Source organism: Diadema antillarum, unplaced genomic scaffold, assembly GCF_040938485.1.
Source record: "Diadema antillarum isolate AM-2024a unplaced genomic scaffold, OU_Dant_1.0 seq00001139_RagTag, whole genome shotgun sequence".
In the NCBI taxonomy this organism is placed as follows: Eukaryota; Metazoa; Echinodermata; class Echinoidea; order Diadematoida; family Diadematidae; genus Diadema; species Diadema antillarum.
In genome coordinates this window covers 96,964-112,524 of record NW_027271951.1, presented here as the reverse complement: position 1 = coordinate 112,524, position 15,561 = coordinate 96,964, and the positions used below count along the sequence as shown (strand labels likewise).

At 39.2% G+C, this 15,561-nt stretch overlaps 1 protein-coding gene across 1 annotated transcript; it reads right to left on the bottom strand.

The window, feature by feature from the left end:
* Positions 1–5,769: 5,769 nt before the first annotated feature.
* Positions 5,770–14,446, bottom strand: LOC139744130 (neuroligin-2-like). The gene is made up of 6 exons (XM_071654585.1): positions 14,308–14,446; positions 10,504–10,689; positions 9,845–10,295; positions 8,377–8,597; positions 7,040–7,187; positions 5,770–6,556 (listed from the first exon to the last, which is right to left on the bottom strand). Exons 1-6 carry the CDS (start codon positions 14,444–14,446, stop codon positions 5,770–5,772), a joined length of 1,932 nt encoding a protein of 643 aa, XP_071510686.1.
* Positions 14,447–15,561: the final 1,115 nt, after the last annotated feature.

The following is a 15,561-nucleotide window of genomic DNA, read 5'->3' as shown; positions in this document are numbered from 1 at the left end:
CACTGTATTTCGCTCGTTTGTTTGTTTTTGTTAATTTGCACATCATTTTGTGATGTGTGTATGTGTGTGTGCATGTGCTTGTGTGTATGTATGTGTGTCTGTGAAAATACATTTCTGCCCTTGTTGATGGAAACAAAACAGATTCAGTCCAATTCAATTAGAAAAAAAAAACATAAGCCCAGTGCTATTGAAGAGTTGCACCATTCAACGCCATTGAAAATTGTAACTCATGAAACTTTGTAATATGGGCCCCTGAAGCCTAATTTACTGTTACTCATCTTAAGATTACGAGTATTGATATCATGACCACTCTCTTAACAAAGTTATAATGAATATTCCCATTACTATCTTTGTTCACTTAGCTTTAAAACTCCACAATCTGTTTCTTTAACAACTATACGTATCGGTATTTAGTTCAACTATTTTCCTCCCAAGAGCGAGAGAGTAAGTGGAATACCATGGGAGAGAGTACTTTAACAAACTAAACAGTGCAATGCCATTTTTTTTTCAGCTGAGCTTGAATACGTAGAGTAAACTCAAATGAAGGGCACAATAAAAAAGATCATTAGAATCAGATATGTTCGGATAGGGTTTGGAGGTCTCACATAATAATTATTTCCACAAGATTTTGGTGTTAAATAATGATCACAGCCATAGTAGTATGATTATGTGAAATTAACAGGTGTGACGGGATGCTATCTTATTGACCTAAACCCAAATCTTCGCTTGATTTCTATTTATCGAAGTGAAATCGATAATATCGGAAATTGTGAATACTTTGCATCCAATTAGTACTTGCAGTATTGTAACATCCTATACATTGGTTTGAAAATCGCGATGAAGATTTGCGTTTTCTTAGCTATCCACTGTGAACATTGCTTTTCGCATTCTTTTGTACAAATCTATGGCTGACATTACACCCTACCCCCTCTATATACTCAGTACCTCGAAGTTCCAGCAATCTTTGATTAAAGGTATGATTTTCAGGAAACTTCTATACCATTCTATGATTAAGCATAACTCGTTTGTTAGAAACTTCGTAGGTCCTGCCACACTGTACCATGAAGATGGAGACGTATTGTCATTTAAAGAGACAGAAACAAATAAACACACAGAAGCCAACCGAGTAACGAACAACATGAAATGATGTTTATTGATCAATATGCATGTAGATTTCACAGTCCTCTTCTTAAACAGGTATCAAGTCAAATATCGTGTATTGCTCAGCAACATTGTTTACACATGGGAAAATAGGCATACCAGGACTTTTTATGTCATTCGAGGAAACAGCTATACTAGATGTTTTCTAAAACAAAACATGTTAGGATGAATATTAATGATGGCCCGACATAAAAACAAAACAAAACAAAACATTCCTCTGGCATCTTGTAAGATGTAGTACGAAAGGTTTTCTATAGAATCAATTGATAATACATAATAATGGGTGACGCCTTTCCTTAGGCGAATAATGTGTCATTTATGGAAAACACCAGCGACATATCATTACGTTCAACATTGCTGTGGTACAAAATATGGAATTTAATCTTCAGACAAGTTGCCTCGCAGTTAACATTATCACTTCCTGCTTTTAAATTATTCTCTGCGGGCATTCTTGTGGACAATGCTCTAAAAATTTGACGTGGATACTTGTATAATCCAACTTTAATTGCCGATGGTATAAAAGTGACAGAACATTCTTGGGGTTAGCTTATCATGACAGTCGGTATAACCATTGTTATCATTATAACCATCCTCAAATGTATACTTGACTTATTCGCTTCCTTTTTCATCCATTCCATCTTGTTATCATCATTTCCAGAGAGTACAGTTTCTGTCAATACTGACATAATTGCTCTCATCAGCATTATCATAATTTCAGTCATTGCTCTCATATTTTGATAAACGCTAATCTTCTTTTCATTGAGCAACCGTTGGCCAATAATGTGTAATATACACAATAAGAGCTGTCAGTGCAAGTTGTAACACCTCGATATGTTGATCATTATAGATATTGGTAACTGGAGTACAAAATGCTTATGGAGTGCATTGGTCAATGAACAGGAAATCACGCCACTGTTTGCGTAAGGGATATTTTAGTGAAAATCCCATAAATGACCTCGCCTCGGGCTTTTAGCAAAGTTTTTTTTTTGTCGTGTTTGTGGACAAATTGTGGGCAACAGTGTCATTTCGAAGCATTTTTGTGTTGGTTTGGTTTCTTACAAACCTACCAACGGGAAAGGTTTGGCGTGATACGTAGAAAAAACTCCAAGACTGCCATCTCTTTCACTAGTTAATACGAGATCTAGCAACACTCCACAGTTTTATTTTGATCACCATGTTCTTTTCTTCTTCTTTTTTTCCAGGCAGAAAGAACAAAGATGATCTGCGAATGTCGAATTCTTTGGCTGAGTTTTTACACGTGAAATGATATCACCAACACAATTATCTACGACTTAAAATAATATTCCTTTAAAAAAAGGATTCATAGAACACTACAAATACAAAGGAAACATAGAGGAAATTAACGTCTAATATAGCTAGCGTGTCTATGGAATGTAGATAATCTAAACTAGGCGGTACATTAAGGAGGTAATTTTTTTCACATGAACAAAATCTGCACTACTGTGATTACGTGTATCTCTTCTTTGAATAGAAGGCCTTTATAATGAGCATCGTGTATCGTTGCGATTAGAGTACGTACAAAAAAGCACAACGAAATATTTTGATGATTAGTATAAAGTTAGTAGAAATACAAAATGCTAAATGCTAGTGAAGTCAAACAGTTATGTAATAAATGTCCAAACGGTTTGATATAAAAATTGGAATATTATATGAAGCAAAACAATGAAAGTACTTCAAGAAGGATCCATTGGGTGGCATGTTAATGCAACCAAGTCTAGCTCTGCTCCGAAATGGAATAAAAATAACAGAATGTTTCTCGCGCTTGACGGATCCCAGACAGAATAATATATTCATGGTGTTCTAATCACAGATTATCGAAAACCAGTCCTGACAAAGAAATACGTACGCTTTGGCTGCGAGATATATCGTCTATCATAATCTGCGCAGGTTGGAGCAGGATACTACAGAGAAGGAAATTTTTGGTCTAAAATGTGCCGAAATGGTGAGATACTATAATATAATAGTGGGTGTGCCTATTAATAGGGTATTCTTACCAGCTGTATATCGACAGACACGGATAGGCTTTAACATGTTTAATCAATACACGTTTCATGCCGAGAGCAGAATGGTTTAAATGTGTCACCTCGTAACCTTCAGCAACAATTGCTTCCATGCAAAATACGCGTAAACGTTTTGAAATATCTTCAAAATTCTCGTGCGAAAGGACTGCATATATTATACGTAAGAAAAGATAAAGCTCAAGATATAAGGAGGAAGCGTCCCATGCCCTCATCTGGACAACGACATGTATTGAAAATTGTTGTACCACATTCTAACATCCTGAAATCATGCAGTAAGATACCGCCTGCCGCCGTTAATGTCTATACCAGACATTGAACCTCACGTACTCGGGAATCAATGCAAGACGACCGCCTGCCGCTACACTTTCAATAGCTTCTCATCAATAATATTCAAACATGTAATAAAAAAAAAAACATCTTTCAATGCAATTAATATCCATTGCAACTACAAAGGAAAGACATTTTATGCGTACATCTGGTTGTTATCCGAGGACGCCACCAGTAATACTTCATGACTCTCTCGAGAACCCGGTCGAATTCTCTTGCCTCGAAACTGCTCTGTCAAACTAATGGACTACAAGCACAATCAGACATTATCTCTATGGTCAAATACTCGCAGTATTACTAGTATATTGGCCTTGTTTGCTCCCATCTGGTGTTGACACTTGGCCAGTGACCTGGAACTTGCAATTATCTGCAAGCACATCGGGGCACGGTAAATGTTAATTAAATGTTGACCTCATCCCTACTGCCAACTTCATTTTATTCTTGCTCAATTTGATATCCCCTTATAGGAGATATAGGATAAGATTTTAGCAAATCCAATAGGACATATGGTGACAAATATTATGTTCGACATTATCATTGTTGAATTATTGCAATAGACCGAATCTGCATTGCATTCAAATCTATTCATGCTTTGTTCACAAAAGTTGTCCTAAACAACCATAAAGTTACCGTAAATGGCAAAAAACTATTAAAGCAAACTCCTGCCTATGGAATTCAAAGGAGGAGTTCACCTTCATATACATGTGGATTGAGTGAATGCAACAATATTAGTAGAACACATCACTGAAAGTTTGAGGAAAATCAGACAATACTTTCAATAGTTATGAATTTTCTGAGTATCTGCGCAGTCACTGTTAGATGAGAAGACTACCACAGTCTATGAAATCACATGCGTAGAACGATATAAGGAAAATAATTATTAGAACAAATTCACAAAGCTTCATGTTTTGACAAAAAAAAGTACACATTCCCTGAACATGTCACTGGCGTATGTTAAGGGTAATATCATTTCCCCTGGTTTCTGAAAGAAGCAAGTCAAGTGTTCTTTTATTCAAGTTGTGCGATAAAAGTGAAAATATGTTGAATTTTCTTCAATTATATATCGTTCTACACATGTGACATCACAAGCTACAGAACTTTTTTTTCTCCCAGCGATGGCGGCACTGAAATGTAAAAATTCATGACGTTTGAATGGACTGTTCAATTTTCCTCAAACATTACTGATGTGTTTTATCGATATTGCTGTATCCTCTTGTTACACGTGTATATATTATGAGGTGAATTTGCTCTTTAACGGGAGAGAGCAAGTGGATGAGACGCTTCGTTGCTAGGCTGTAGGAAAAAGAAAACCATTCATGAATAGTACCAGTAGTACATTACAGAAACGGCCTATGCCACACGATGTTCAGTCTCTACACGCTGTCCTCTTCTTGGCAAATCTCACAGCGAGGATTGCAAATGCGCCCTATACATTCATCAGGTATTCATCGCCACTGTCCTCCTCACCTGTAAACAGGTTGCGATGTCGTGTCATTTTACAGCTTCGAAGATGTAGCGAAGATTCGCTGCTCCATTTTTACGAAAAGCACGTCCTACCTGGCACACTTTCTTTGCACCGGGGAAAGATACATATCACATCAGCCAACAGGGGTTTGAAGGTCGAATCCTTTCTAATTTCTACGCCCTTCTTTCTCCAGTCCAATTTTCGTTTATTAGAAAGAACAAAAGATGATAGTCTATGCATACCATGATATTTAAAGCAGAAATAAAAGAAACTGAAAATTACTCGTCCTTGCAAGATCAATGTGTCGTCAGCGGTTAATGTTACATTCCTTTTCCACTTTCTTCCAGTGCCACTTATTGAAGAAGATCATGCATACGACTATTGGCACGGCAGTGTTATCGCATTCCTTTTTAGTATCAGATCGGCTATACCAACATCACAAGCGTTCACCTTACACTTTGGGATCTGTGCATGGAGCACTACCAATATCACTCCAAAAGGAGTTGAGGGCGTACCTCGATGACTCTTTTGGTGATCACACCAACTGAATTCCTTCATTTTATGACGGCAATACTCTTGTAACTGATGACGATCTCATAGAATACCGCAGTCATCCACTGGATACCATCGAATCCCTGTCAGTCTACATAAACCCTCGAGGTCTTGCATCGCTTAACGGGGGAATCCCCTAATAGCTCTACCATTCACTTGATAGTCTGCTTCTCTCGGCATGAACTGTTTTCACTTGCCATACTGATGACAGGAGGCCATGTCCTATACCTCAAACTCCACTTCTCCGTCAGAGTTTCTTCGTATCGCCCCAAAGTGTTGCGGAGAGCGGTTGTACTTCAGCGAGGAGTAGTTGTTACCGCCGTTGCCATGGTTACGGTCACTGGTCCCGGCTCGCGAAACAGAGGGCGTGTGCACGGCGCGATGGTTGCTCGGTTGGGGGCCGGACTGATGACTGAGGTAAGGGGCTACGGGGATTCCGATGCCGCTGTCGGGCGTGGTCTGGGGATGCAGACTACTGCGCTTCTTCTCCTCCGATTGGGAGGCCAGGTACTTCATTGCTAGCCTCTTCTCGATTTTATGCTTGTCCCGGAGGTAGTAGACGATGCCCAACACGATGAGGTTGAGGAGCAGAAGAAACGCACCTATCGCTATCACCATACTCAGTTCCACCATGAAGCCCTCCCGCTCTTGCGTGTCGGCGCCCTGTATTCCGTTGGAATTTACCTCTGGAGGGTGAGTCGAATCGGCGCCGACAATTTCATTACCTGTGTACCCAACGGTCGCTAGGGCCGTCACGCCCGGCGGAAACGGCACGTTGACGGGCGGCTCGTCGGCGAATCGTTTCTCTATCTTCGGGATGAGCTCCTCCCAGAGGGAAATCTTGTGAACGCGGTAGAAGTCACGTGACTTGGGATTGGTCGACAGGTAGAGGAGCCGCTCGGAGCCCCGCTTATACCTGGGCCATTCTTCCAGCGTCTCGTAGTTGAAGCGGACGACGAAGTTGCGATGGAGGTCGGTGGCACTCTGTGTGTCAGGAACATTGGGGTTCCTGGTCACAAATAGAAGGGAAAAAACATCAGAAAGTATTGTTGTGTGAAGTATGTATTGCTTCTGCAGTCATTAGCCAGCTTTAGATCTGCGACGCGAACGCTAAAATGACGCCAATTAGGCCAAAAATTGTGTTCTGCACATGCGCGATATATGGTTCCATTGTCCAACCCGGGAGGCTGCGTCGTATAAGCGTTCGCGTCGCATATCTAAAGCTCGCTATTTGATGTACCAGTCGTTAAACACTGAATAGAGTTTTAAAGCTCTCACAACATGGATAAATGAATTACCATCAATATATGGAAAATCGGTGCTGTCTGCAGTTGATATGCTTTGTTCAATAGAAACCGTTAACAGGTTAAAGCGTTATATCTTTACTCATTACTCTAGAAGGTGACCTTGGTCCTTTATTACTGCATCGGCATTCATAATGCCTCCACTTTAAAACGAAAAACAAGAAGCGGCAAGGAAAAGTTTTTCATACCCAGATTTGGCGAAATTGGCCCAATAAGTCATGAGGGCCAGCGACAGCGCAGACTCCGGCTCGCTGTAGTTGACGGCATAAATTCCCACGGGTTCCGGAACCACCGGTGCACCGAAAATGTACGGAACTTCTTCCAGATGTACGGTACCTGTTGGTTATAATGGAAATGACGTCATTGCATCACGTGACATATCTTTACTTTTTTATCAAAAGATAAAATCGATTATAAGTTTCCTTATCACACAGGCTGCCATATAGACTTATGACAAAAATCAACTATATAATAATCAATTATAACTCTTCATAAAACAGGGACCTGACGTAATCACTTTTTAGGCCACGTTCGTTTCGAGAGTCGAGCAGGATTACCATCGATATTAGAACGGAGGTTGATGGCTTCCCTTTTATCTCCCCCCCCCCTCTTATCTTGAGATTTTACGGGGTACTACAGTTTTATTTTTACGAGTAACTTGTTCATGCTTTTCCTTGCTTCCATATTTTTCTTTCTTTTGAACAAATCTGAGGAGATACTTGAGGAGATAAACTGAACTGAACTTCTTTCGTTCAGTTTCGTGGCGCATATTTGAGAAAAAAAAAAATCAAAGATGTTGTATGCCTACAATGTAAAGATAGGCACAGTATTTCCTTGCTTTCTGGATTTTTGCTTTAAGAGACTGATCATTACAAATGAAAATAACAGAAAAAACTACCGCCAAATATTTTTTTTTCTTTTGAGATTTGGCGGGGCCATTTTTTAATCAGTCCTCTACGATAGAAATAAAAGAAAGTGATAAATTCTAGGGAAAAGCTTGCGTGGCAGGATATAGACATAATAACTATATTCTCTGCAATAAAATATATTTCCGTTCTTCCTGTGATAATCATGGTTGTCATGTGATATTTCAGGGAGACAGTTCCGAAAATGGTAACAGTGAGTGATAACCGCGTAATATATTATCATTGCAAGATTAGTGCGATCCTACATGTCCAGACAAGGCTCACATTCTTTATGAGGTCATGGTGCCATGTCTTTGTCATTGTTGTGTTGTCGTTGTTATTGTGATAGATGGCTTGACTTCCAGATATATCTTTAAAAAAGTAAGATTGAAAAAAACAATGTAATATCTACCGAGGATAGCAAACATTTCATACATGTTCAAATTAAACCTTGAAATATTCATTTAGGATGAAAGCGTCCAATTCCGCATACGTGAAAATCACGGATATAGTGATAGATTTAGATTCCTGGCAAAAAACACGCTCATATACAGATGTAAGGGAGCGTTTGTGTCTGTCTGTCTGTTTGCCTGTCTGTCTGCTCGTGTTTGTGCTCTCACCTGCCCAGCGCGGGTAAGCGCTTTTCCTCGATCTATGCGGGAAGAGATAAAACCAGGCGTCCATCGAACTCTCGTCTGCCAGTTTGAGTGTCTGAACGCAGGGCGCCACCCATTGGTGATCCGTTAACAGGTCTTGCAGGCTGTCCTTTAGCGTGTACCTGTTCCCCTCGCCGCCGCCCCAGTCCGTATACTCGTAGTAGATCGCATCACGAATGACTCTACTGGCAAAACGCAATCCAATTATTGCCACACGCACACCGAGAGATAGAAACAAACGGAGAAAAGGGAGGGCAGGAGGAATGCTATGTTAGTATAACGGGAGTTGTGGGAGTGCGGGGCATTCAGGGGTCCACATGCACACACAAAGAGAGACTGGTAACTTTTCTACCTTTTGTTAAAGAACATCATGCAATGGAGTTTCAAGGTCGACAAACTGGTAGCATTCTCTGGAGTGTGAATGAGCGCGGAAAATGTTGATTCCCATAAGTTACGCGGCCAACAAACAATGGAAAAACAAACAACACAACATGGAAGGAACAAGGAGACCAAAGTTCCCACGAGTCAAGACAAAAGGTATACGCCCCTGAGCCAAACTCTCACAAGAATGACGGATGCGAGGAAAAGATGCCGCCATTTTACAGAGGATGATTTTCATGCTTGAGAAACAGTCAGTCACCATGTTAACGGTTAACATGATCTTAAATGTTAATAAATCGACGTACAGCACTGCGGGGTGACGATATGACAGTTAGAAAATCGTTAGATTAGAGTTAGAAATGGTAAATGTCACAGTTTAACATCAACATGGATTGTCATTATTTCAGAATCATTGGCTACTGGAGGATGGAAGGCATTATTTCAGTAAAACGATATATTTTTGTAATTGCTATCTGGTCAAATGTTTGGGAGTATTCAACGATAGCATTTTTGACGAAAGCCTCGTTTATGCATTCTGCTATGCGTTTGTTTATGTTGTAATCATGGCTGCAATCTTATCTCTTCAATTATGCCAATCGCTATCGTTTCGTGTGTTTATCTTTGCATCCTGCAGAACAAAACTCTGGGCTTGTCCATTACAATCTATTCTGGGAATTGCATATTAGATATTACAAAGCAATATTTTCAGAAAATGGCTTGGACACTGTATGGCATATCAATCTAGCTCCTAACTCAATTTGGGTAAAGTGTGCCTGATTTATGCTCAAATTGCAGGGTATTGTTTTTTCCTACGCATGCATGTATTCTGTAAAATGCTTACTTCTTTTAAATAGCAAAGTATGAAATACAAAGACATTCTCTTGAAGACTATGGACGGGGGTGTTGCCTTATACATGACCCCATGGTTTTACCCATATTAGACGCCCATGAGCACCGAAAGGTGGACCTGTGTGCTATACAATTAGCCACTATTATTTATATAATCGTTATCATTATTGTCTTCTGACTATCTGAGGTAAGACGTACGTACCTGGCCTTCATGATGCCACCGAAGTTGTTCTGCACGAACCCGTCTAGGATGTCATTAAATGTCTCCAGGTACATGCGGCCAACGACATCCGTATCATGTTCGATGTACGAAAATGCTTCGTTTCGCACAATGCCACTCATGTAGGCAAAGTTCGATCGACCCGTGGTTCGCTGGCCGGCAATCAACTGGTCCCAGAGGACGCTCGGCTGCGCCTCGATGACGTCCTCGTCAACGACGGGCGAAAAGGCGTACATGTAGAGCGGAGACTGGATGTCGATGTCGACGAGCTCGGTAAAAGGGACATTGCGCAGGCATTCGACCATGTTGAAGTGAGTGTCAGATTGGCAGTCGACTTGCTCGGCCAGGTACTTGGCGAAGCGGGCAGGTTCGCGGGACAACGCCCAGGTGGAGATGGCCGCTCCGCTCTGAGCAATGACCCCAGCTATGAGACCTGCAAAGTGAAACGGGGATGAATGGATGACTATAAGCAAAAGGCTCTTTCAACTTCCATATGTCAAAACTCAGGAGTAATTTGTCAAAATATCGTCCACGACATCAACATCCGACAAATTGCAACAAATAACAGTAAAGTACAACAAACCAACGAACGGATGAATTTAGGACATCGGCGTGACAAAAAAAAAAAAATAGATAAACACCTCTTGTGTGATTAGACAGCATCAGAAGGCCACAACTGGCGGCTCCCGTCCCAACCCCAAACAACGTCAGTCGATCTGGATTCCCGCCAAATTGGGCGATGTTGGCGTGAATCCATTTGATGGCTGCGATCTGATCCATCAAACCGTAGTTGCCTCTCGCTGCTGAATCGCCGGTACTGAGAAACCCTGCATAGGTGATAACAGAAAAGAGAAGCAACTGGGTCATTACAATGTCAGTTTTACCTTAATGACCATATTGAGCAAAATGATAATGATAGCAAATGCTACTACATCAATCACATTCATCTATTACCATAATTCATCACAAAGTTGTCATGACAACTCCATGACACAGGAAGTGATGAAGATGACACAACAATTTGTGTGTCTGTAAATCGCTATGACGTCACTTGCTTTAACGTGAATCAGACATGAAGACTGTGGATGCCAAGTTAAAGGAGTAAATGCATGACAGCAACATCTCTCCTGCTACCCACCTGTCTCTCTTTATTCTCTTTGAAAAGATAAAATACAGTCTGGTGAGTACCCTCTTACAGTAAGCTGAATCAATAATCCCAGAGATGTTCCTCATCCTCATTCAAACATGTCACATTGTTTCCGACTCGCTGTGATTTGCAAACAAAGAAAAAAATAAGTAATATCGGATATTGTTCCTTGCGCCACGGGACAAAAATATTAAGCTTTCTCCTGTATGGGCCAGAAATCTCCTGGGGCAAAATATTCTTCTTATCTTTTATTTATTTTCATACCAGTTGTGATAGATTTCCTTAGAATATCACGAGAAGCAACTGCATCCCAAATTAAGTGGGACGCAACAATCCTCTGGCAATTTTCACTGCAAAGTCTAGACATTTTTCAACGTTACTGCATGATTCAGAGAGGAGAAAAAAAGAGAGCTACTGTTATGATCAGTTACCCGTGTAAACTTTTAAAGGGAAATAGTGAGCTTTTCGAATAAAATGATACAAGCCTCGTCTCTTTGCATGTTATTTTTGAGGGAGTCTAAAAGGAAATTGTTGTGTATACCAACATCTCAATAGACCCTTCTTAACAGTACATTCGTGGTGTTTAAATTGCATTTACTTAAGTCCATTTTAAAACTTTTTTTTGTCGTTGATGTGACATTTCAAGTTGTTACGCAATGTCTCATCATCTGTCCATGACGTTGTTTGGCGTATCGTGCAGCATTAGATAGAAGTTTATTTCTGTGCTGAACACTACAAATCTACTCCGATTAACATTCTTCGGGTCAGTGCTTCAAGTGTTTGCGAACATTCTCCTGGTTGTTTTGATTGTTGTTGTTGTTGTTTCCCTTTTCTGGAAATATCGAGGCTGTGATGCGTACTTAATTGCCACGCCATAATTATTATGTAAGGATTTTTATCACCAGTGGGATAAAATCCCCCACACTCAGTATTTTGGCATAGAGGGCATACATATTCAAACAATTCTCCGAGTACAGGAACCGAGATTAAAAAAAAAGAAACTTTTAAAATGTACACTGATTATGTGGGGAAGAGTATATAATCATACAATTATTATCCTGATATTGTAAAATGGACATAGAAAAAAGAAAACGATGCGTAGAAGTGTTTATTGTCTTTAAATAGCCTAAATGACTATCTGATTTCAACAGGCATATTTACACATGAATGGTTGACTGAAAAAGTACATGTAGACAATGATAGATGAATGAACAAACGTCTCAGTATTATCTTTGAATGACATAACTGACTGATTTTCTGATTTCAACAGTTATGTTCATACAGCAATGATGATTGACTGTATAAGTACATAATTATAGATAAACGGACAAATAATAAGAGGAAAAATGGAATTGAAAACATATTGACACCCTTAAAAAAAAAAACTAACAAAAAAGGAAAAGAATGGGAAGGGAAACGGAGCAATTATGTAATTATCATGTCCAGCAGAATATGGGCATATCAAATTCTTATATAATATATGACTCACTCCTATACGGAGCAATGTTTTGAATGGCATTACCAGTATGCTCTACCCTAGGGGACTTTATCGATGCCTATAGTCATTTGATTTGATAAAAAACTGCATATCACACAAACACAGTCGATATTAAAAAAATACCCTCCATAATATCTTTTACTTAAGTATTCATTAATTGATGTGAAACAAACGTATAAATACAACCTCAAGAAAAGAAAACCAATATTTGACATATCTATGAAACCTCTGACGATCTGAAAGGAATTATGTCGTATTCTTCAATCCAAAAACGTACTTATGTGACGTACTTCGGTACTCTGCTCCTCCTCACAAAACCTCCAATTTGTGCAATCTGTTGAAACCCAAACATAATGGCGACAGAGCCTTCACTACAAACTTTACCCCTGTTCTCTGAAACTCCCTATGAATTATAAAAACATCCCAAATACTTGTATAATTGATGTGGACACAATTGGGTATCAATATTAAATGAAGCAGTAAAGGGAAAAACAAACTCGTAGCAATGAGTCGATGCATTTTGATCTTTAAGATTTTGTTTAACACGCATTCAGTCTCCTCGTGGTATTAAAGGGGATTGTGAAAATACCCATCCGTCTCCATTCCGACAACTAGACTTGAAGAGGAGCAGGCGGAATAGATTTAACACCCCTTAAGCTATCAAGTCCTTGGAAGATTTGATGCCGGATTTCATCATCTTCTGAATCCTTTTCCTTTTCTTATACTGCAAAAAGGTTTGATTTGATTTGATTTGATTTGATTTGATGTGATGTGATGTGATGTGATGTGATGTGATGTGATGTGATGTGATGTGATGTGATGTGATGTGATGTGATGTGATGTGATGTGATGTGATGTGATGTGATGTGATGTGATGTGATGTGATGTGATGTGATGTGATGTGATGTGATGTGATGTGATGTGATGTGATGTGATGTGATTTGATTTGATTTGATTTGATTTGATTTGATTTGACTGGATTTGATTTGATTTGATTTGATTTTGGTAGTACATTTCAAATAAAAGGAAATTAATGTTTTTTTTCAAGCTCTGAAAAAAAATGCTAAAAAGTTTATAAGAATCAATTATACAACAACTATTATCATGGACACATAGAAGGGCTCAAATGAAAGAGAATGCTTTTGTTCTACCTCATGTGGCAAAAATAGTAAAAGACTTAATGCGACCATAATCTTAATACGACCCAGCTACAAACCCTTAAAGGGTGTTTTGGGGCAATAGTAGTGAATAATTATGCAGTCAATACGTTAGGTGAGGGCGCTATGGCATAGTGGATAAGATTCCCCGGACTCCAGGACCCGAGTTCGATTCCCACTCATCGTGCAGTGCTTAGGCACTTGGACAAGATGTTTTTACCCACCATGGCCCTTTCGACCCAGTTGTATAAATGGGTACCCGGCAACGATAGGGTAATGGTGATGACAGGGCCCTCTGGTAGAGCAATGGCAACACTGAAGAGGCTACCATGGACGACCTTGTTATTATTATTATTGTTATTATTGTTATTATTATTATCATTATTATTATTATTATTATTATTATTATTATTGTTGTTGTTATCATTATTATCATTATTATTATCATCATCATCATCATCATTATTATTATTATTATTACTATAGGACATTACATCTCCACCTGCTCTTCTTTGATAGATGGCCACACAAGTGATACTTTATTTCTTCTACTCTGTATTGCTTGTGCAACCTTGTAACAAGTGATTTCAACGTTAAATCCACGATTTCAATGTGCGTGAAAAAATAACGAAATATTTCTCACCGAAAAGACCCAAGCGGTAGTTTACTGTGATCACAATGACGTTCCGATAGCTGGCCAATACACTGCCGTCGTACATGTTGGCCGTACCCTCGTCGTAGGAGTCTCCGTGAATGAATATCATCACAGCTAGCGGACTCATATCCCTCGTCTCGTCTGAAGTGTGGAAAAAACAAACACACAAACAAACAAACATTACAGTTACAATCTAGAATAGGCTAGTCTCTATACAGGAAGGGGAAAAGATTTAAATCAGACAAGATTAGATTGTTGTTGTTCCTTTCTCAAGCATGTGTCAAGTGCATGTTTAAGAAATACACACACAAAGAAAGAAAGAAACAAAGAAAGAAATAAAGAAAGAAATAAAGAAACAAACAAACACACATATGAAATAGGTGGATAAGAGCAGATAAGGAAACCTGATAGAGCTCTGATTCAAATTCTGCATGTTATAACTTGTACCATGGGCTATCCAGCCATATTCTCAGATGGAAATGAAACAAACAGACAAATCATTCATTAATACCTCGCCCCACGCATTCACGAACAATTAAGCAACAATCATGTATTATATAGACATACATACACACACACACACACACCCACACACACACACACACACATACACACACACACACAAACACAGCACAAAGCTGATGTAACGTAAATCATTCTGGGCTAATAAAATAGCAATCAATAATGCGCCATTTTCGAAAATGTTTCTTTAGATAGAACTTGCCATTTCGTAAGAGTTGTATCAAAAAAAGTTGAGCAAGAACATCATCTTTTGCTCATTGAAACATGATCTGTTGGAAGAAAAGTGATAAGCAGAATTATACTCTCTCATATTGTTCTCACACTTTGATTTCATCCTGTACATTTCCCTAAAACCATGTTGTAATATCATTATACTGTACAATCACTATTCTGGCCATCTCATGCACAAAGATGCGGCTTTTCGTCGGCGCTGTAATTGGCTTACGGTAGAAGTTGAGACGATTATTGATCTAACTGAATCGAATTGTGTGTAATTATCTCTGCATAGTGGAGGCCGGAAGCGCTTCCCGCTATTTCCTCCATTCCTCAAAGCCTAGTGGGAAATATTGTCTTTATTGTTTTTCTCACTTTTTTGTTGTTATACAAAGCTCGTTTTATCTTTATACACATCGAATGCAAAAATGTAATTTGCTCGTAGTACTCCGCCTTATCAAAGATTTACTTAAGTCCTATATAAACTTCTCTGCCTGAAAAAAAAAC